General features: G+C 35.8%; 1 protein-coding gene and 1 non-coding gene across 11 annotated transcripts in view; both read left to right on the forward strand.

The window, feature by feature from the left end:
- Wac (WW domain containing adaptor with coiled-coil) overlaps positions 1-23,099 on the forward strand; it is a 63,758-nt gene that overhangs the window by 39,076 nt on the left and 1,583 nt on the right. For 7 of the 10 annotated variants that reach the window (XM_008850564.3, XM_029554786.1, XM_008850563.3 and 4 more), the window contains 8 exons: positions 818-930; positions 4,507-4,815; positions 12,162-12,407; positions 13,443-13,565; positions 14,278-14,426; positions 16,967-17,085; positions 18,436-18,622; positions 19,513-19,640. In XM_008850564.3, coding sequence (XP_008848786.1) covers positions 818-930; positions 4,507-4,815; positions 12,162-12,407; positions 13,443-13,565; positions 14,278-14,426; positions 16,967-17,085; positions 18,436-18,622; positions 19,513-19,640 — 1,374 coding nt within the window. The remainder of the gene's footprint in view (positions 1-817; positions 931-4,506; positions 4,816-12,161; positions 12,408-13,442; positions 13,566-14,277; positions 14,427-16,966; positions 17,086-18,435; positions 18,623-19,512; positions 19,641-23,099) is intronic. The other 3 variants (XM_008850565.2, XM_008850566.2, XM_008850559.2) reach the window with 2 other exon arrangements.
- LOC115067253 lies at positions 21,997-22,101 on the forward strand. The gene has a single exon (XR_003846680.1). It is a non-coding gene; the product is annotated as a small nucleolar RNA SNORD46 (small nucleolar RNA).

Here is a 23,099-nt window from a genome sequence, read left to right on the forward strand (position 1 = left end):
CACAGGATCTCCCTATGTCCCCAGCTGGCCTGGAACTCACTGTGTAGACCAGGCTTTCCTCGATCTCACAGAGATCTGCCTGCCTCCTCCTTCCAAGTGCTGGGATTAAATGTGTGCGCCACCATGCCCAGCTAATTTCCTACTAATTCTATGGGTCAGCAACATTTAGATTCCATACAGAGACTTCTCATTTCCTAATTTCAATCATGGACCTGTTTCGGTGTCTTCCATGGAACTCACTGTGTAGACCAGGCTTTCCTCGATCTCACAGAGATCTGCCTGCCTCCTCCTTCCAAGTGCTGGGATTAAATGTGTGCGCCACCATGCCCAGCTAATTTCCTACTAATTCTATGGGTCAGCAACATTTAGATTCCATACAGAGACTTCTCATTTCCTAATTTCAATCATGGACCTGTTTCGGTGTCTTCCATAGTTTCTCTTACATGTTGGACAGATGGGCACCTGTGTATGGGGATCTGTGCACGGTCAATATATTTAATAAAATACTAACCTGTGCTTAGAATTTTCAGTAGAGGTCTCTATAACTTTAATTTTTTTTTTACCATTTATAGAACTGATGATGGAAGATTTGGGATATGGATGTTTTGGTAGTGTGAACATTTGGTGTAGTTTGCCATAAGTGAGAGGCATCGGCTGTTGGTGGTGTCCCATTTTCCATAGAGTTTAAATTACAGAACATATTAAATTATTTTCTTTCACATGACATTTTGTTGAGCATTATAGAGAACAATTATAGAGACTCGAGTTCTTGGTGTTATTTTTATTGAAAAACTTAAGTTTATTCTTTTACTTTTAGAGAACAGAGGCAAAAAGAAGCAAACAAGATGGCAGTTAATAGTTTTCCAAAAGATAGGGATTACAGAAGAGAGGTGATGCAAGCCACAGCCACTAGTGGGTTTGCCAGTGGAAGTAAGTGTTGTTGATTTTCTTTGACTTAGTATAACTTTTGGTTTGTTACTATCATGTGTATTACTTTACACATTCATATGTTTTCATCTCTGTAAATTAAGAGAGAAACCTGTGACTTCTTTTACCTTGACTGTCTCCTCAGCTCCATCAGTTTCTTTCCTGGAAAGGGAAAGGGGTACATGGTGGAGCAGGAGTGTGTGGGACTGTCATTACTCATTATCTGTAATGCAGAATTGGCAGACATTGTTTCTGGAGGGTTAACTTTTCTTAAGGGGCCGAAAGTAGGGCATAGAACTCACTGAGTTTTAATCATAGCCATACATAATGATACCACTGTTTACTCAGTTTTAAAAATAAAATGCTTATTTGGAAACTATTCTTGTTACTTTTGTTTAAGGTGCTCTTGTTCACTAAGATGTTGTGAGCATACCTTAATGTGTTTTTGAGGTTAAATCTAAGATGAGCCCATAGCATTGCCACATATAACTGAATAATTAAAATATGTTACTTGGAACATTAGATATTTAAAATATTAGTGAAATCGTACTTTATTCTTAGAAATTGATTCAAAGTTAGAGAATTAAAAAATTGTATTTTGAGACAAAATTTGGCTTCCAATTTCTACTTTACTCTTACGTAAAAAAGTAAATGACTTTGGCCAAATAAAAGGGAAACAAATAGCATCCAGGTGATTTGTCCCTCCTCTGTTTAGGAGAAGGGGAACATGGAGGAGTTATGTAGATGGGAAAAAGTAACTTTTAAAAATGACTTTTATAAAATAGAGACATAAGCTGGAGGACTCAGCTGTGCTTGTGAATGTGCCCAGGTTAGTGGTTCCCAAAGAGGAGAAATAATGAAGCCTGTGTCTGCACTACTTTTTCCTCAAGTAATCACTTTTGTCAGTCTTCTCTGGGGGTTGAGTTAATAAAAGTTTTTTTTTAAAAAGAGGTCTAATTGATGGGAGGGCAGGATTGTTTTTGCATGTGTTCAGACTTCAAGTTCTTCATGATTTCAACATAAGGCATGTTTATTATTTAAAAAATTAAAAGTAATGTTTTTAATTCTATAACCCACAAATGTTTTGAGATACATATGTTGTTTTCTGTATGTGTATAGAAATTAGACATTTCTATATTTAACGTGAGAAAATAAGATTACTATTTGTTTTAACCAGTTTGTGTGTGTGGGTGCGCGCGAGTATGTGCATGCGTGTATGCCTGTTTGTGCAGTAGTGTTTCAGAGATGTGTTTCTGTGTTAGTTTATGTTCTGCATCCGTTACATTTCCTATGCCATTCTGTTTCAGTATCAGGTGCTTAAGGTAATCTCTCTCAATTTGGGGTGGTTTTCAGATGCTTGGCACTTTATGATTCATATCTGCCCACTTAGCTGAAACTAAATTCCTAGATGTACAAAATACTGAGTAAGTCTGTGGCTGGAGTCATGAATTGTACTTATTTTTTTTTCTGTTTTGTTGTTTTTAAAGTTATAAGTAATTGAAAAGGAACCTTAGTTTTGTTGGATTTTTTTCCTCCTCTTTTAATTGGTCCACTGACTTAAATATGTTGTGGTACTAATAAAACTCATCCCATTTAAGCATTGAGTATTATTCAAAAATGTTGGAAGTTTCCCTGTATGTCAAGTGTATTGATATTTGACTAAATGGTACTTGGAGCGTGTTCTCATCAGAAAAGCAATGAGAGGGAAGGAGTAGGAAGAGCCTTACGTATAAAGAGCTGGTATAAATGTTTCTCACAATTTAATACTCAAGTTGTATGTATAGCGTTTTTCTTTTTGATATTAACTGCTTCTGGATTATTTTTTTCTACTCTACACCTTATAGGGTGATTAATTTCTCTTAAGTTTAGATGAACCTTAATTGTGGTTTCTTGCAGCACCAGTTATATTTTGCATCAGGCAATTGGAGAGAATGTCCTGTGTTGTAAATTGTTGAGTATTATGCCCACCAGATTAATCACTCTAAATCCTTCTCGCCATGACATGCAAAAATGTCTTGGGGAGAGGTCATGGAATGGAGTCACTTCTTTCCATGTCTTCTCTTTAAGGATGCTACAAAGACATTGGAGCTCTAGCTTCCCTAGCTCCTGTAATGTTGCTGACTTTTTAGCTTAACAGGTATTTGAAGTACAGTGTTAAAAATGTATGTGAATACTTTGACCTGGTACATTTTCTTTCTTTTACTGTAGCCATACAGAACTAAAAGAGCACTTTTCTTAGTCAAGGAAATAAAAGTTCTAGTTAAGTAGTAGGGTTTGATGTGGTTTATTTTATTTCGGATTCCCTTGTCTTTAAGGGTATCTTAGAGTAGTGTCTTTGCATGAAGAAACTCTAAAATTCTGACAGTTCGTTTAAGATAATAATTTACTGATGCATCTATGTGTAGGAATTTGCATACTGCTGTCATAGCAGTATTACTAATTAGTACATCGTGAAACATTGGATTTTTATATTAGATCATTGTAGAAGACTTTCTTTTTATATGATCAAGGGCTTTTGGTGGTACCACTGTCTTGAGGGTACTGTGGTATATAGTTTGAGAGTCTGTCCTTTGTGCTGTCTTGATCTTAGAAGAATTGTGAATTGGAGGGGAGAAGTAGGATATTCAGCAGTGGTCATCCTTTGGAAAATTGTCATGCTCTCTCATGTCCTTTTGATTGTAGGGTGTTTCTTTACTTAGTTTAAGTTACTTTAATACTTTGGCTACTGAAATATTGTTATAGATTTTAAAAAACGTTTGTTAACATGATTGCTGAAAATGTCCTGCCTGTACCACTATGTGGACGCATAGCATCGGAATTCATATTGTTAGTAGTTTAAATTTTCTTTATTTTCTAAGTTTAAAATGTTTTTGTGTCTGTTAATTGAAAGTGGATGTTTTTGATGTAACTGCTGGTGATAAGCACATTTTTCTGATGATGCTGCATATATTGGACTTCTCTTTTCAGAATAACATAATTCTGTTACTCTTGTATTTGTCAGCATTATTTAAAACATTTAATTGGCTTGTGTATTGAATGCACAGTTCACCATAAGTTGAACCACATTGAAAACCCTTAGAGCCCACATTAACTGCTTTAGTAGTGAACAAATTCTGGTTAATAGAGCCAATATTCTTTTGTGATTGAACCACTGTGGATAATTCAGTTGATTATTAGGATCTGTGATCCTTATTTTAAAGAACAAACCATTTACTGTTCTATTTTTGAAAACATTTTTAAAAATTTGAGTAAAATGTTTTAATTCCATTTATTTTTAGAAATTTTTGTTTTTGAGCTATAGCATTATTCTAAAGAATTCTTGGAAACCCATCTGATCACTTGAAATCTGAGAATAGATTAATACATTAATATTTGTAGTTGTTAAAACTTTTCAAGTATTTGGATATTTATATGCCTGTGGTAAAACTGCAGATACTAATTGAACTTGCAGTTTTATAAAAAGGTACATAAGTATAGATATGTTGCTAAATTAGCTGGTGTTAATGACAGGATTCTAACATAATTTTTTTTTCTTCCCCTTCTGTCATTCCAACATCTTTTTCGAACTGTGAACTAAAGTGGAAGACAAGCATTCCAGTGATGCCAGTAGTTTGCTCCCACAGAATATTTTGTCTCAGACAAGCAGACACAATGACAAAGACTACAGACTGCCAAGAGCAGAGACTCACAGTAGCTCTGCGCCAGTACAGCACCCCATCAAACCAGTGGTTCATTCAGCTGCTACCCCAAGCACTGTTCCTTCTAGTCCATTTACTCTACAGTCTGATCACCAGCCAAAGAAATCATTTGATGCTAATGGAGCATCTACTTTATCAAAACTGCCTACACCCACATCTTCTGTCCCTGCACAGAAAACAGAAAGAAAAGGTATGCCATTATTACTAGACGCTGCACGTTGAACTGTAGTTTATGATATATTATTTCCTTTTCAAAGTAAGGTTCATGATTATAAATTCTCCTTAGTCTTTTAGAGTGTTACTAGATAGACTTAAATGTAAAATCAGTCTTCAGGCTTTTCTTTTAATCTCTTAATTCTCCAGACTTAAAAATTTTTTTGTTTTAGGTTTCAAGGGTTTGGGGGGGGGGCGGGGGGGTCGTCTCTGACATTGAACTCAAGTACTTAGTTCATAACAATTAGCTATGGTTTAAATAACTTGTCAAAATCAAATGGCACATTCCACTCATTGTCATAAAATACTTTTCAATTTTTGTATGATAATTTAGAGATTGTCTCTATTTTTTAGAGTTTGATGTTAATAGAGACATTCAAAAACATGTTTCTCCACAGCATGTAATTTTGGGGTTCAGTTTGTGAATTACAAAGCTAGGTCATAAGGCATAAGGAATCAGATCTTAATTGTATTTATATAATTTGGTGTTAATAACCATAGCATGTTCAGGCTTAGGGGTAATAGCTTAAGCAGTGTGACAGATGCACAGGCATAGGCATAAGCCATTCAAAGTTCAGGCCTGTAATTCATAGTATGTTTTAAAAATCTAAGGAAATTAAAAGGGAATCTGTAAAAAAATTAGGAATAGACTCACTAGCAGGCCATTACTAAATGTTGAGCTTTAATGTCTTTTTGTTTAGGACATGATGAGCCTTTAAGCCAAATCTGTTGCTTGATTCATTGTTTCACGTTGATTTACTTTGTTCAAATAATTGGATATCTTTGCTTCTGGTTCCCCCCCCCCTTTAATGCATGTTATTTGAATATTCTTTGTTACCTTGTTAGTTGCTTTGCATATTACTAACCTTAAACTTTTGTCAAAATGCAAAATACATCAAAGAGATTAATGCTTTAAATTTTGTAAAATTCCTTAAGATGGTTTGTACTATATCAGATTTACCTTGCTTTTTAGAATTTATATTTGGAAAATTTTTATTTTACTGTGTGTGTGTGTGTGTGTGTGCAGGTATGCCATAGGCATGCATGTAATAAGAGAGGTGACTTTTAGGAGTTGGTCCTTTCTTTCACTGGGGCCTAGAGTTTGGAAAACTCAGGTTGTCAGACTTCTGCAGAGAGCACTTTTATCCACTGAGCTGTTTTGTTGGTTCTGGGAAGAAAAAATGTTTACAATTAAATTTGAATAAATGAATTAGTTAATATATTTCCCAAAGAATATTTTGCTTTTTCAGTTTTTATCATTTTGACTATGTGGTCACAGCAAAACATATAAAAATTTTTGGCATTTTAAATACAGTGTCCTCTGCTTGTAGTCCTAGCTATTCACAAGACTGATCTGCAAGATCAGTTGGAACCAGGAGTTTGAGACAAGCCAGGGTAGCAATAGGGAAGGACCCCCCCCCCCAAAAAAAAAGCTATCACACAAGCAAACAAAATCCCATGCCTTGTAAAAGTCTTGATTTCACCTTTGTACATTTACACTTAGCTTTTTTCTCTTATGCTTCCAAAATTTTTTCTTGGGCTTCTATGATACTACTGTCTTTTAATTTCCAAGTTACTTTTTTTTCTTACTCAGTAATTTTATTGTCATTGAGCCTTTTCCCCAGTGCTTTCTGGCTCAAGTTGTGCTTTCTTGATAGTTGTTCTTCACAACTAGTGTAGCCCCTGAAGCATAAGACTTGCTTCTCTTGGCTTTGCTATTTGTTATATTCAAATACAGTGTATTTCATTTTACCCTTTCTCCCTAATTTATTCATAGATCTCAGTATCTGACAGTACTGTCTCCAGGTTTTCCTTGTTCTTAAGTATTCTCATGCACTTTTCCTCTTTCATATTCTCACCCGCCCTTGGACAGATAGTTTACTCTTACAGCTGTCTAATTTTTGTATGTCCTTCCTTGAATCATCACTATTATTATTGAAGCTCAGGTCATCTTTCTTGAAAGAACCTGATTAATACTCTCCTTCCATGTTCTTTCTTCATGGGGCATCATTATAAAATTTACATTCCTGTCCTTAAAAACTTGTAATGGTTTACCATTTTCCCCCAAATATAGCAAGCTCTTGACAGTCTGGTTGCAGTCTGTCTTACTAGCCTGATCTTTAGATTCCCTATATTTCACCTGCTGTGAATTTGTTCTTTCCTCAGAACATGAGCCTTTGGTAAATAGGACACTTTCTTCCATCTTTGTTCTGTGTATGTCAGTATGCAGAGACTCTGTAGGGTATTTCCAGTTCTTGTGTCATTTAACCATTCTGTTTCTCAAAAGTTTTATTCTTTTGTCTGTTACTTATATCACTTAGGATTCTAGTTTTTGAATTACATTGTAAGGTACTATATCTTTCTGAACTTTGTTATAGTTCAAACAGTTCTCTACACTCCATATTATTTCCCCCAAACCATTATAATAAATAAGTCTATATCCGTTTAGACTTTAGAGTACCTCACAGTTCCTGACAATTCAGAGGTGATCAAGTTTAAATTCTCTAAAAGTATGTTTGCTAAACACAGAAATTTAAGTATAATAATTTTAAATTTACAGGAAGAAATTTGATGTCTTTGAATCGCCTCTATGGGGAACTGGTTAGTTCTTCACTTTTGGATGTTAATTGAAGACAATTTTACTTCCTGAAGATGTATGACAATTTTGATCATTTCAGTTTAATCTACATTTAGTCTAAATTTGATCCTCAATGCTGCAAACAATTAAAAACCTGTATGTGTTAGAAATTGATGGTTCAGATCAAGTTGGTCTGTGGTAGTGTGCTGCATTAAATAATGCAATCTTTGGCTTTTTAAAAATATTTTACTTGTGTGTATGAGTGTATTACCTGCACATATGTAAGTGCGTCCGTGTTGTGCAATGCCTGCAGAGGTCAGAAGAGGACATCTGATCCCTGGAACTGGAGTTACAGACAGTTGCTAGCCACTATGTGGGTGCTGAGAATCGAACCCAGGTCCTCTGCAAGAGCAGTCAGTGGTCTTAATTGCTAAGCCATCTCTCCAGCCTGGATCTTTGGCTTTCTATGTATCCTTCTATAGTATTCTAACCCTAGTACTTGATAAACAGTAAGAAGTTTGTGAATGTTTATCTTACATGGGTGAATACCTACACTGACCCATTGCTTGAAAAAATGTGTTTCTAATAACAAAAGAGTGTATGTGTTGTGCATATTATTAAAAGATTGCAGTAGATGTAGATCTAGTTAATGCCACCATATCAGTTGAGAGAAAGAAGTTTGTGCTTGCTTGGGATAGAAGTATGAGAAAACAGTGAATGTCTTCACTTTGACAGAAAATTATGTTGTGAAATGAAGGGGTCAGCTCAGTGTTCACATTTTTTAGGTGACATTTGAGCATTTCTTGGTGAACTAATTTTATCAGATATCCAAATAGCAAAGTAATAACTTTTATACATATATAGAAAAGGTCTTAAAGAATGTGCTATCACAAGGTCATAATCTTCTTTTTTCTACCCTACATGTTTACTTTGTTTTCCTTTATAACCTACTCCATGTTGGCCATGGAACACTGCAAAACAGGGAAAGCATTCGCCTTTGGATATAGTAGTAGTTTGAGCTCCATGTATCTACATCCCCTGTTGGCAGAATACCACAGGAAATTGATCAGAAATATTATTACAGGGATCTTTTAGAGTCTTAATGTCCAAGGGGAGTTATTTTACAGACCAGAAAGTGCAAATCAGAAATAAGTTTTGACTGGTTTATGCTCTATGGTGTTCTGAGTTGTTGAGCAATGCAGCAGGTTTAAGTTTAGATAGAGGTAGATTAAAAATATATACAATTTTAAAACAGTGATCTACTTTATTTTATGGCACATACTACGTAACCAGTCCCTGTGTCGTTTATTTTATTTAATATACATTTTTTCATTTATTTTTATTTTATGAGTATGAGTGCCTTGCCTGCATGTATGTAAGTGCACCGGTGGAGGCCAGAAGTAGGGCTTTGGATTCCCTGGAACTGGATGGGTATTAGCTACCGCGTGGGTTGCTGGGAACTAAACCTGGGTCCTCTGCAAAAGCAGCCAGTGCTCTTAATGCTAAGCTATCTCTCCAGCCCCCACCTCCCCCCCATGTCACTTCTTTATGGTGATGTATGCTAGTGTGCTTTTTTTGTCTTGTTTCATTTACTTAGTCTTAAGGGCAGTACTAAAAACTTTTAACATTTCAAATCTTTCAATAGATGTGACAAAATCAAAGTAAAACTGAAAATTTCTTTTGCATTTTCTAACTTGATTCTATCATTAAAAGATGGAAATCTACAAAGTACTTTGAAAAAGGATAACTTTATAGGGGTAAAAGTACTATTTAATTGTTCATGCATTAAAACAAAATTTGTTTTATTCTGAATATTTATGATGATGCTCACAAACTATAACCTAGAGAACCTTCCCAAACACTACGGTGTACACCTCTAATCTCAGTACTTGGAAGGCCAAAACAGGAGGCCCTTATAGTGTATTTTGAGGCCAGAGTCTTAACACATAGCAAGATTCTATCTTTAAAAAAAAAGAGAGGGGAAGCCAGGTGTGGTGGCGCATGGCTGTAGTCCCAGCACTTGGGAGGCAGAGCAGGTGGATCTCTGTGTTCAAGGTCAGCCTGGTCTACATAGTGAGATCCAGGACAGCTGGGGCTACAGGGGGACCCTGCTTCAAAAAGACCAAAAAACATATACTAGTTGACAGATATTTTTCCCCCAAGGAAATTTTTTTTCAAAGTTTTTCTGATAGTTTTAATTATTTTATTTGATTAGACTTTTACAGAACTACTAAATAAGGAATTTTAACAGGTTTTTATTAATGCCAGATAAATAGAAGTACAGTGACATCACTAGCTGTTTTAGTAAGATAACCTAAAACTTTGTAATAAAATGAATCTTTATAATTAATATTAAGAACTCACCAACCTCATATTGCTAGACTTACAGAATTATTTTCAATGCCTTTTACCTTCTTACGAAATTTTAATAAGTTACTGCATTTTTTTCCTGGTAAGTAATTTTTAACTGAAGTATAAGAACTTTTATATCTCAACAAATACATCATATATTTCTTCTGTAAGTGTGAATTTTGATTAGAACCCTAGTGTGGGGACTTTGCATGCTTATTTGCTTGTTTTTCGGTATTGGGAATCAAACCGAAGGAAATTTTTTAACTTTTAAAAAAGCTTTATTGAGAATTTCATACATGCATATAAGGTGTTTTGATCAAACCCATGTCCACTTCCTCCCCCAACACCTCCCATATCTCCCCATCACTTTCTGACAACTTCATGTCCTCCCTCCCTCCCTCTGCTACTCTAACATTCTCCCCTCTGAAGAGGTAACCCTAAAATCCTTTTAGGGATTAGATAAGAGCTCCCAAATACTTTTGACAATTTTGGCCTTTGGAACATAGTATGTTGCCAAGTGGCCCAAGGACATTTTGACTTTTAGCCAAGAGACTGGCTACTTTACTTTGAGGTCTTTTTTTACCCTAACTGCCTAGCTAATTACTACCTCCTATTCTTATCACACCATCCTCTGAAGAGGTTACCCAAATTGCCAATAGGGAATTGGGATACAGACTGCTCTGGCTTCTTCCAGTGCTGAACAGGAACGCAGGATAAGGCAATTGAGGTTCCCCTTCAGTGCCAAGGAAATTTTTTTATCATCCTTTCTGTCATGTTTCTTTGTATTTGTCTGTGAGCCCAAATAAGCAAAACTGGAAATAAGTGATTGGAAGTTTGCCAGACTCAGTTTGCTTTAAAATGTGTGCATTATAAAAATATCTTCTGAGCTGATTAATCAGTACATTAGCATGTCCATGAATGTTCTTAAAGTAGCTTTGAAATCCATACATTAGAAAGACATTGTTCCCAATTCCTAGCTTCTCTGGGGCTATGAAGCTTAGTAAATGTTTAGTTCCTAGAATTAAAGACAGACATTTATAATTATATTCGTTAGCAGTGTGTAATTGTTTGTCAGTCTGGTGTTGTCTTAGGGCCCCTATTTTTAATACTTTTTCTTCCATTAAACCCACATAGTAAAACTCTGATGTGAAAATAGTAGTTGTCTTGCTTTATTTCTAGTTTTGAGCTAAAATACAGTGCTTAGTTAATGATAAATGGAATGCTCTCTATATGTGTGTGTTTTGTGTATGTACATACACATAAGTGTGTGTATCAAAGTTTCTGTGAGGGTACATACCTAAGAGCAATAATGGGTCATGAAGAGAGTTCATCTTGGGCTTTTCTAGATTACACTCACTTATATACCAGTGTGGCTATGCATTTAATGTCCATCAGAAATGTTAAGCATGTTCCTTTACTCTTTGCCAGCACTTAGTATTGTTGAGCTTTAATGGTGAGTGTACTTTTCCCTGAGTTTGCAATTTGTGTCAGAATGAAGTCTTGTGTTTTTAAGAAATGCTTTAAAATTTCTGGCTTGCTGGTACTTTGGATTTTTTGCCTTTTGTAACTTTAGATCTTCTTCCTAAGGTGAAGTCAACAAGTTTAATCTTAAATTGGGTTTAATGATCTGACAGTATTATGTCTCGCTGGCTGTCTTTTCTTCAGGAATATATAAAGTCCTTAGGTTAATGTTATCAGTTTGTTAAATGCAATAAAAAATGCTATTGGTGCTTTGAGTATAGCTGTAGTAAATGTGCATAAGTAGCAGCTTTCATACGCGCTTGAATGCCTTTGTTTCCAGAGACGATGAAGTAGTGCTGTCGATTTATTTTTACTTTTAAAAGGGTCCTTTGAATGGTAGTAATGTTCAGTGTGTAGTTCTAAAACTTCATTACTGTAAAAGCTTACAATAATAGTCTACTCATGCTTTGCATTTTCAGCCTTTTTTGGCCATGACTGCCCTGATGCCTATGCTGGTACACATTAAGGCTTGTCTTTTGGTTATTACTGTTGTCACAGGCATTTTTGACCTTACTGTGTATGTTAGATAAGTCTCACAGCACTGTTATGTTCTTTCGTTTCTTGAAAGTCACCTGAATGTGTGCTTTGATAATATAACAGCCGTATTTAGGCAGTGTGCTTTTCAGATCAGATCTCAAGATGATTGTTCTTATTTGAAGTAACTTACATAGTCTTTCTTGTTTCAGGTTATCACCAATTAAATAGGGATGCAAAATTATCTACCTTGGTGTATTACAGGCTAGCAAATATTTACGTGGATCAAATGATAGGGTTCGCATTAAGTATATAGCACATAGAAGGGGTTACTGTGATGCTTGTTTAGTTTCTTTTATCAATGTAATATTTTTCAGCTTTATGTCCTTTTTATTTAGAATCTACATCAGGAGACAAATCAATATCACATTCTTGCACAACTCCCTCCACATCTTCAGCCTCTGGACTAAATCCCACGTCTGCACCTCCAACATCTGCTTCAGCAGTACCTGTTTCTCCTGTTCCACAAACACCAATACCTCCATTACTTCAGGACCCAAATCTTCTTAGGCAATTGCTTCCTGCTTTGCAAGCTACGCTACAGCTTAATAATTCTAATGTGGACATATCCAAAATAAATGAAGGTAAATAGTCATAGTAACAGTTTTTGAAAATTATCATTTGCATTATGCAAAGATATTTATAAAATTCCTAATGTAGAAATGGTCCTTGGTTTCCTTTTCAAATTCATGCTTGAATTTCATTCTTTAGAATTTATTTTCCTCCATAGTTTCCTGACATTGATAGTGTTATTCAGTTAGCAGTGTTTGTGTTTTGTTGTGCTGGTGGTTCTTTGAGACAGGGTCTCCCTGTAGCCTCAGTTGGTCTGGTGTAGACCAAGCTGGCTTCCATCTCTGTGAGGTCCTCTTGCCTCTGCCTCCTGAGTGCTAGGATTAAAGGCGTGTGCTAATATGCCTGGCTGTATGTGTATTTTTGTAATCTGTTAATACTAGAAGATTAAATTGAGTAGTAGTGGTCCATGTGCTACTAAAGTGTTAAGAGTTTAGTCCGATTTTCTGGTCTTAGCTTTTTTGTATTTTTTTTTTAAGTCGGTAAAATGGGTTTGCAGCTCTTTTCATAGATAAATTAGGCAAAGTAGAGCTATGAAACAGTTTGGAAAAATAAAACTATGTCAGTCTAAAGCATTCTTATGCATTAAAGGTGACATGCTATTCATAAAGTACTGGCTCTTTTGTATCCATTTTTAAAACAGTTGGGATAAATGTTGATGTATAAGGTTTGATTGGTCAACTTGTTTTAAAAAAAAAAACCATGAAATAGCCATTTATTCAACTAATTCTCAATAATGTATTAAGCACTTACATTTGAATAGGCTGCTGGCACAACCAGAAGTTCTAGTGAACACTGTTAAGCTTCAGGGGTTTTCATACAGAAACAGCAAGTATTGGCTTACCTTTATCATGAAGCAATTCTCTTCCTCAGATCATTTTGAAACCTTTATACCTATTTAGTACTGTCTTCCAGGCTTTTATTTTGAAAATTCTGGTTTAAACATTTTTTTATTATTATTGTTATTTTGTTGGCTTTGAGTTTCAAGTGATACTAATGCCAAGTGATCCTCTTTGTTTATTAAAATTTAGGAAATACTATGTTTTTAGTTCTTACAGCTGCTGTGACACAAGCTTCCCTGCAGTCTATCATTCATAAGTTTCTTACTGCTGGACCATCTGCTTTCAACATCACCTCTCTGATTTCTCAAGCTGCCCAGCTTTCTACACAAGGTATTCATTTTTACTGAGATACTTCTAAAATTGTATTTACTTTATTAGCAAATTTGCCCTTGATTCTAAAATAGTTTGTGATTAAAGAAATAGTTAAAATAATGATTTCATGTTTTAGTTTTGTAATATTGGCATAGATACTTCCCTCTTTTAGATGAAGCATGCTTTGTTCTTAATACAGTATATATTTAAATTAGAATGTAAGTTATTGTAGTCAAAGCAGAAAGTAAACTATAGTATACCTTCAGTCTTTGTGAAAGCTTACATGTGTGAAGAGATGAAGTTTGATGTAGAAATACTTCTTCATCCGAATTAGCTGTGTCTCTTCACAAAGGTATGCAAAAGGAAACATACAGGAGTAAAAGCATTTAAAGTCCATAAACAAAGCAGGAGTGAAATGGTCTGAAATAGCAGTTTAGTGGTACAAGACTCCTGAGGGAGGAGACTGAGGAATGCCTGGGCCTCTGGAGAATTAGGAAGCAGGAAGGATGGTGAGGAGGCTACCATGTGAGAATAACCTCAGGCTTAGCTTTTCTAGCCTGAGAAAGAAGGAAAACAGACCTCATGAGGATGTCCAGTTCTGATGTATCCAGACAAGTGTTCTTTGCAGTGATCAGAGATCAGAGTGATGCAGAGATCTTTACTACATATAGTACATGTAGGTCTTCACTACATACTGGTTTATTTTAAATGAATGCCCTCTTTTTTATAGCTCAGCCATCTAATCAGTCACCCATGTCTTTAACGTCTGATGCTTCGTCCCCAAGATCCTATGTGTCTCCAAGAATAAGCACACCTCAAACTAACACAGTCCCTATCAAACCTTTGATTAGTACTCCTCCTGTTTCATCACAGCCAAAGGTATGTCATCTTTATGGCAATTACAGAAGAATTGACCTTTATCTGGTGGGGGGTTTTTGAGACAGGGTCTCCTGAGCTGGCCTGGAAATTACTATGTAGACCAGGTTGGCCTTGAACTCAGAAGAGATCTGCTTGCCTCTAACACCTCGGTGCTGGGATTAAAGGGGTGCACCACCACACCTGGCTTGTTTGCATATTTGAATGTATATGCATGTTATTGAGTACGTACCTGAGTGCATAAGGCCTCAAACTATTGTTGGGAGTCTTCCTCATTGTCTCTCAGTTTAACCCAGAGCTCTTGGAAGAAGCTAGTCTGCCTAGTCAACTTGCTTTGAGGCTTCTCTGTCCCTACCTTCTAAGTGCTGGCACTTTGCCACACCCACCTGTCATTTATGCGGTGGTATCCAAATTCCTGGCCTCACACTTGCACAGCAGTGGCTTTATCCACTGAGTTGTCTCTCAACCCCTTCCTCCCAACTGCCTTAAACATAAATACCATCGGTGAAACATTGAAAGGTTTAGAATTTGTTGTATATAAAAGTTGTGGGGTTTTTGTTGTTTTATGATAAATGTAGGGAGGAAAGTTTTTTTGGTTTTGAGGTTTTTTTGTTTGTTTTTGGTAGTTGTAAAATAATGGGCTATTCCATAATTTTCAATGACAAAGTTTTTAAAATTTAATTTTGTACTTTTTTGTTTTGTGTATGATCATGTGTGATTGCTGTGTGTGGTTGCCAAAGGTGGATGTCAGGTATTTTCCTTGATAACTTTCCACCTTAATCTTTGAGATAGGATATCTCATTGAAGCCGTAGCTCCCTGGTTGACTAGACTGAATGGCCAGCCAGCTCCAAGGATCTTTCTGTCTCCACTCGCCAGCTCCAGGGTGACAAATGTGTACCATCAACCCAGCTTTTTATGTAGATGGCTGGGAATTGAACTCAGGTTGTTAGGCATGTGCAACAGCCTCTCATAGACAGAACATCTCTCACCTGAGAATTCTTTATTCAAATAAAATCTTACACAGAACCCTAAAATAAAAATGCATTGAATTGAGTTTGTGGTAGGTCAGCTTTTAGGTCTTCCAAGTTGTTGATCCTTTTCCCTTCCTCAGCCATTACTCGATTATGTATGTTTTAGAATCTCCATTTATTATTAAAGCCTCGAGTTTGCCTTTGAAGTTTTTTTTTTTAATTGTTCTACTTTTAGGTATATAGAATTGATGAGAAAATAGTCTGTTAAAGACACTTGTTACAACTGATAATAGATCTAGTGAAACTGTCCAGATGTATTTTGGAGTTTTACAAAATAAAAATGACCTTTATTATCAGTGTTCAGTGACGTGTCTTGCCTGTTGTGGTGTTTTATTTTTTGTTGTTGTTTTTTGTTTTTGTTTTTTTTTTAATAATTTTCCTGTATTAACTTGGAGATAAATGGTGACAAGTCTTGTTTTGTGAATTTTCTAACATAAAAGACAACTTCTCAAAGTTCATGTAGTGAATTAACTGTAGTGGAATGTTTGTGTTGTAATGCACAAAGATCACTCAACCAAGTAGGTATTTATTTTTCATAAAGCAGAAATGGAGGGTCTTAGAAGTTGAGATAGGAAGATGCTGCTTTCTGGGAGAGTTACTAATCACCTAAAACAACCATGCAGATTTAGTGTGTGGTTTTGATTATAAGAGCTCCATCTGCCTTTGCACCTTATTCTGGGGCTCATATTTTAAGCTTTGTTTTCTTTGTCTATGAAATCTGAATACAAATAGTCTGTATCTGTCACTGACAGTCCTGGGCCTCTTGTTCTATCTCTAAAAGGTAACATCTTTCTGAAGATCTCTCAAGTGCACATCTTGAGATGTGGTTGAAATTTGAGCATCTGTATTTGTGTAACGGGATATTTATTTTTGTTGATACAGAAATCATAAAGAGAAATGCTAGTGTATTAAAACCAAACCTGCTGAACACTTGAATAATTTTTCCTGCTAGTGTTAATAATGTTCTTTTATGATTTTACCTTAGGCCATTTTATAAAAGAAAGTGGTTCAGAATTTAATTTCTGGGACTGTTGAAATGGCTCAGTGGTTAAGAGTGCTTATAAGCTCTTCAGAAGATAGGAATTTGAATCCCAGCACCAGCATTGGTTTACTCACACGTGCTCTCCTCTGGTGTCTGTGGAGACTCACTACCACCTCCGCCTCCTTCCCGCTCCCCTCGCTTTCACACACACACAGGATGTTTAAAAATTTAATTTCTTTGGCAAGCTCCACTCTGTGAAAACTTCCAAGTTTTATTACAGTGTTTATTAACTAGATTGGTGAATAAGTATGGATTATAATTATAGATACAACAAAATAATTTACATAATTGAACATGTCATTAATATTAATCTTACCAAACAAAATTGAGACAACTCTTCTAACTTGGTCACTATAGAATAAAAGTAATGAATAGGATGTCATCAGTAGTAGAATTTTTGTTCATCTCTAATTTCCTTGCTATTTGCTTGTGTGATAGAATCCCATCTCACCAGATCTTGACGTTTTAGGTTAGTACTCCAGTAGTTAAGCAAGGACCAGTGTCACAGTCGGCCACACAGCAGCCTGTAACTGCTGACAAGCAGCAAGGTCATGAGCCTGTCTCTCCTCGAAGTCTTCAGCGCTCAAGGTAAGTTGATATATGTGTGGAGACATTATTTATTTTTGATGTCTGCCATTGTTTGACTATTATTAATAATGCATATAGCAGAACTTAATCACAGACAATACATGGGTAGCCTAATTGAAAATGTTATGTAATTTATAAGAAATCTTGATATACACTAATAGATTATTATCTCTAATAGTGGAGACTGGGTTATTTATAAGAATTGGCTTCATTAAAAATTTAACTAGATGAGATCAGAATATGTCATGCTTGTACAAGAAAGGCACATGACTTTATAATATTTGTCGATACTGTATTATTCCTTTTTAACCTCATAGCAGTTTTGAGTATATTGATGCAGCCAAAAATGTCACCTCAAAAATTGATGTGTTGTACTTTCCTAATAACTTCAAATCTGACCCTATACAGATTGTTTTTCATGTACTTATAGAGCAGTGCATTGTTTCACTTTTCTTTGTTCATTAACAGTACAATTAAATGAAATTTGTTGAATGGTTTTCATTTGATTGATTTTCCTATTTTTGCTATGAGGTGGCAAAATAATTTCAACTGTTGTTTTTATTGTTTTCTAAACAAGCATTTCAGAACTTACACATCCAAACGAGAATTGTTCCCTTCAAAATAATCACCTTGGGAAGCTGTCTACTTCAGCAATGTTTCCATTGCTCAGAACAGTTTTGGGAAATTCTTCCTTTAAATTGTCTTTAGAGGCTGCAGTATTATTTTAAATATCCTCAGTGATGAAAACTCTTCATCTTTTGGGAGATTTAGTTTTTGGAAATAACTGAAATTCATTCAGAGCCAAGTCTGGTGAAGCAGGTAGGAAATCAACTTCGGTGATTAAAATTTTGGTTTTCACCACCATGTATCCCTAAACCCTGGCCCAAATCATTTAGTTTTAAAGGAAGACAAATGATCTTAGTGTGTGGCTTTTTTGGTCTCATTGTATGAGACCAAACACCTGAATTTTGCTTGATGTATTTTGTACTCTGATTTCAAGAATATTCTGATAGTGAACAAATACATTTCACTATTTAGATATATATGAGATAAAGTATTCAAGTGTGTCTTATATCTTTGACTATAAAAGTATGACCTTATATGTTTGTGGTATGCAAGGCCAGTGGGTTCAGCTATCATTTGAGATAATGTGATTTTAAATTTGACTTTGATGTCAGTTTTCAAAGGACTGTAGACGCCCCTCTTAAAAGTGTACTGAGTAATGCGTGGTATAAATGTACTTTGGATTGGTGATTCTACTTGATAATAAAATCACAAAATTTCTATAAGAATTTGGAGGTCTAGGATACCTAGTAACTACTTAGCAACATTCTACACATTGTTTTCCAGTAGCCAGAGAAGTCCATCACCTGGTCCAAATCATACTTCTAGTAGTAATGCATCAAATGCAACAGTTGTACCACAGAATACAACTGCTCGTCCTGCGTGTTCCTTAACACCTACGCTAGCAGCACACTTCAACGAAAATCTCATAAAACATGTTCAAGGATGGCCTGCAGATCATGCAGAGAAGCAGGTATGTTATGTGGTTCATAGCAGATGACTAGAAAAAGTCTGCATTTAGAAAAGTAGTTTGGACTATTGTGAGTAGAGTGCTTTCTAGAAAGTAATAATTACAATTGCATAAAGTTTATAACAATAGTTTGAGTTTGTGTGGTTTCACAAATTTAATTTTATAGCTGTCATAATCCAATATCCAGCGATTGTTCCTACAGTTAAGTGCCTTGTATTTGTTTTTTCTGCTTTTATTGAGCTAATAAGCAGTCTAAATGTTGACTTTTATCATCCAAGTCCTAAAGACAAAATTGGTTATTCTAGGGTCCCTGAACTTTTGCAAGGAGTTGAGAGGCCTTGAGAAATTTTCAGTTTAGCACATTTACTTCTCCAGTTATCAATAACTGATCACCTGAGACATACTCAAAATTGACAGACGCCATATGGTATAAGTCAGCATGTAAAAATATTGTATAGATCTTTCCTTGGTACTCTACATAGACTTCCAGGTTGCCTGTCCCTTTGACCTAGCATCTTCTACTAAACCACAGATTATGAATACTTTTCTAATTGTACTACTTATCCTGAGATTGAAAGTGTTATTTCTCAGTCTCTTTTTTAATTGATGCTAGCTGGCCTGAAACATGCTGTGTACTCCTGACTGGCTTTGGAACTCAGTGCCCTACCACTTGTACCACTAGACTACTGGAGTTGTAGGTGTGGGCCACCTCCCTGTCTAACTGAAATGATAATTTTCTTAAGAACCCTGAAAGGAAAACCAAAATACCTTTCACTATTGAAGACATTTTTGTGCTCAGACAGGGAAATGATTATTCTTCAATTTCAGCGCAAGTACATACATTCTTTAGTCTGTGTTAATACTGTATTTTATGTGAGCTTAATTTCTTGCAGGCATCAAGATTGCGTGAAGAAGCCCATAATATGGGAAGTGTTCACATGTCAGAAATTTGTACTGAATTAAAGAATTTAAGATCTTTAGTCCGAGTATGTGAAATTCAAGCAACTTTGCGAGAGCAAAGGTAAGTCTTTGAAGTGTGCATGTGTTCTGCACAACGAGTAAACTACAGCAGCCCTATACTCTGGTCTTGCGAGAGTCAAATTTATTAAACAGCAAGCAAACGTAAAAGCAAATAGCCACAGATAAATAGCAAAACACCGTCAAATCTGGCTCTTACAGAATCTAGCAGAAATGACTAGTAGCAACCCTGCTAACAGTCATGGTGGGATTTCTGGTTGAGAAATTTCCAGGTAGTATAGACTGTATGTTCCATGGATGAGCTGCTACCTCCCATTTCCACAAGAGCCATTTTTATGTCATGGGATAAACAATAAGTCACCTGTGTTAGAAATTCTTTATCTGCTCTTGAGGGTGCATTATTTTTAATACCCTTGACTGCTGTCTTTCTTTCTTGGCATCACAGGGGTGTGAGCCAGCCCAATGTAGGAAAGGGAGTTTTGGGGGTCTCTTGAAATACATGTTCTTTAACACACAGTGCAACTTTACAATAAAAGGTTTATTGCCTCTGTGTTCCTGTGTGTGTGCATGTGTAGGCCAGAGGTTGACATCTGGTGTCATTACCTTATTATTCCTCGCTATTCATCCTCTTTTCAGATGAGTCTTTCACTGAACTTAGAGCTCACTAATCAGAATAGAGTAGCTGGTCCTCGAGTGAGCCCCGGGAAACCTGTCTCCGCCTTCTCAGCCTAGGATTACATTGGCACATGCTGCTGTGTCTGGCTTTTTACATGGGTGTTGGGGATCTGAACTCAGGTCTTCATGCTCATGCAGCAAGGACTTCACTGACTGAACCATCTCCCTAGCCCCTGAAAGAATTTCTGTTTTTTGAAATATGCGTAATGTTTGTTCTCCAAGGTACCTCCTTTAGGTGCTAAAACTACAGAGCTCCTAACCCTAAAATTTTAATTCCTATTCAGTCTTAACCTAGTCATGTTTTTTGTTTTTGCTTTTTTCTGTTCATAGCTTTTCCAATTTGAGTTACAACACAACAGCAGAATTAGCTTGAACTTCCTTTATGTGCTACACATTTTCACTGACAGGAAATTCATTCTTTCTATAGAACTTAGCATCTTCAGCATCTGATATTTTCCTTGAGAATGTTTACCATTTCACTTAAGGAAATACTTTGTGGCTTTTATGAGTATCACATCGGACTTTTTAGCATCTCTACTTTGACACATTGGAATTAGCATCACCACTTTTGTGTGTTACGGCTATTAATAAAATAATGGCTTCTTGAATACAAACATAGTACGCAAAGGTCAATTTGATGCTTAGGAAAGTGGGAGGGGAGTCCCATGTGCAACTTATTTATGCTGGACACGGTTGCTTCATACCCTGGGCAGGGCAGGAACAACAAGAGAATCATTCAGGTCAAACCAGTGCAGTTCAAACTTTGGAATTGTTCGTTTTCTTGGGTTTCTCCAATTTAAAACGGATGTATTATATCATGTCCTAGCTTGTTTTTATAATGTAGTGTTCCTGATGAATGCTGAGGTGCCTTGGGTTTCCATTAATTCATAATAATTGCTTTTATTAGACTTTCTCTCTTAGGTCTGTAACTCTCAATGCCACAGTGATGTTACTTAAACAAGATGTTGATGGCAGCTAATTAGAAATGTCCTTGTTGATTTAAGGTTATCAATGATTGTCATGGATGAATTGGCCCAGTTGAAATTTTAGATTACTGTTAATTTTATATTCTTAGATCACCTATAAACCCCTTGGAAATAATAGAAAATATTTTATTTAGCCAAGTTTAATGTAGCATATCTGCAATCTTAATGTTTTCACTTGAGAACTTATTAGGTTTCTTTACCTACTACTTCACTTAAATAGGATATTTAAGTCACGTTAAATGGCATAGTTTTTTTTTTTTGTTTGTTTGTTTTTTTAATGTTTCATTGAAAGCAGACTTTTCATTACAGCCTGTCTATATTAGTCATTGGTTCAAATGAAAGACTTAACTCTGGTCATGAAGTAAATATTTTAAAAATAACTGTTGGGGTGTATAATAAACTTGGAGGCTTGAGCTTTTATTCTTTTATTAATCTGGAAGTATTTTTTTAATTTTTAAAATACTGGCTGGAATTCTAGGATTGCTTTGGAAATGTTTCTAGTGTTCATTAACTATTCTAACTGACCAGACAGGCAGTTTGGCTTTCATAAAATTACACTGCTTGTTAATCTTAAGAAAATATTATTCATGATTAGATAATCAAGCCAGTAGAAATACTATACTTCACATGAGAGGAGAGTCCATGATGTCTTTGGCAGTCTAGTAAACTGTAGAGTTTTATCCTTTTAAAGAACATGCACTGTATCAATTCAAAGTTCCATTTTTAAAATTGTCAATGAGCCAGAGTGATGAAAAAGCATCTTTAGGTGTCTGGTTATGGCCGTCTTGGTCACCTGTATGACACTTGCCAATTCAGGACTTGTCATAGTTATACTGACTGTTGCGAAGAAAAAAAAAAAGAAAAATTGCCAATGAGACAATGTATATAGATTGAACCCAGAGACTTCACTGTGCCATGGAGCAACACGCTCAGCCCTGTTTTCCATTATTTTGTGTGTGTGAGTGTATTGCCTGCATGTATGTAAGTGTACCCATGTTGTGCAATGCCTGTGGAGGTCAGAAGAAGGCGTCAGAGTCCCCTGGAACTAGAGTTAATGGATGCTTGTTGGCCGGGATGCTTGAACCTTGGTCTTCTGCAAGAACAGCCAGTGCTCTTAACCACTGAGCAATCTCTGCAGCCCATTTTCACTTTTTAGTTGACAAAATTGTACATATTTTGGGTTGCAGTGTGACATTTACACAGTTATTCACTGTGGAGTACATTGAATTGGCACACTCCAAATGCTCTCTTACTAGCAATTTTGAAATAAACAATTGTCTATCATCGTTACCTTGACTCCTTTTGTGTGTATTTATGTCTGCATTATTTGCTTTACAGTTTATCTCTAATTCTCTTATCTCTAATCGACTCTTACCTCTAACTCCATTTTAATGTGTGTGTATTACCTGCATGTATGTAAGTGTACCCATGTCCTGCAGTGTCCATGGAGGTCAGAAGAAGGCGTCAGATCCTCTGGAACTGGAATTATGGGTGGTTCTATTACTCTGCAAGAGCAGCCAGTTCTAACCACAGAGCCATCTCTCCAGTTCCATACCTAATTAATTCTAATCTTACAGTATTATGAGCCAGAACAAATCTAGTATAGCTTTATTCTATAGTTAGTATCTACTGCCTTTTTAAGATATGTGTATAAATTTTTAATCTGCATAATTTGAAATTGCTGAACTAAGAAATTCTAACTTGCCATTCTGGTATTTTAATGTATTATGTGTTAAATGGTTTTAAGTATAAACTGAAATGTTTTAATTATTCAATATTATTCTTTTTGTTTCCATAGTTTGATTTTTTTTTTTTTTTTTGTAACACAGATCCTAATTTCT

Source organism: Nannospalax galili, unplaced genomic scaffold, assembly GCF_000622305.1.
Source record: "Nannospalax galili isolate Female #2095 unplaced genomic scaffold, S.galili_v1.0 scaffold43, whole genome shotgun sequence".
NCBI lineage: Eukaryota > Metazoa > Chordata > Mammalia > Rodentia > Spalacidae > Nannospalax > Nannospalax galili.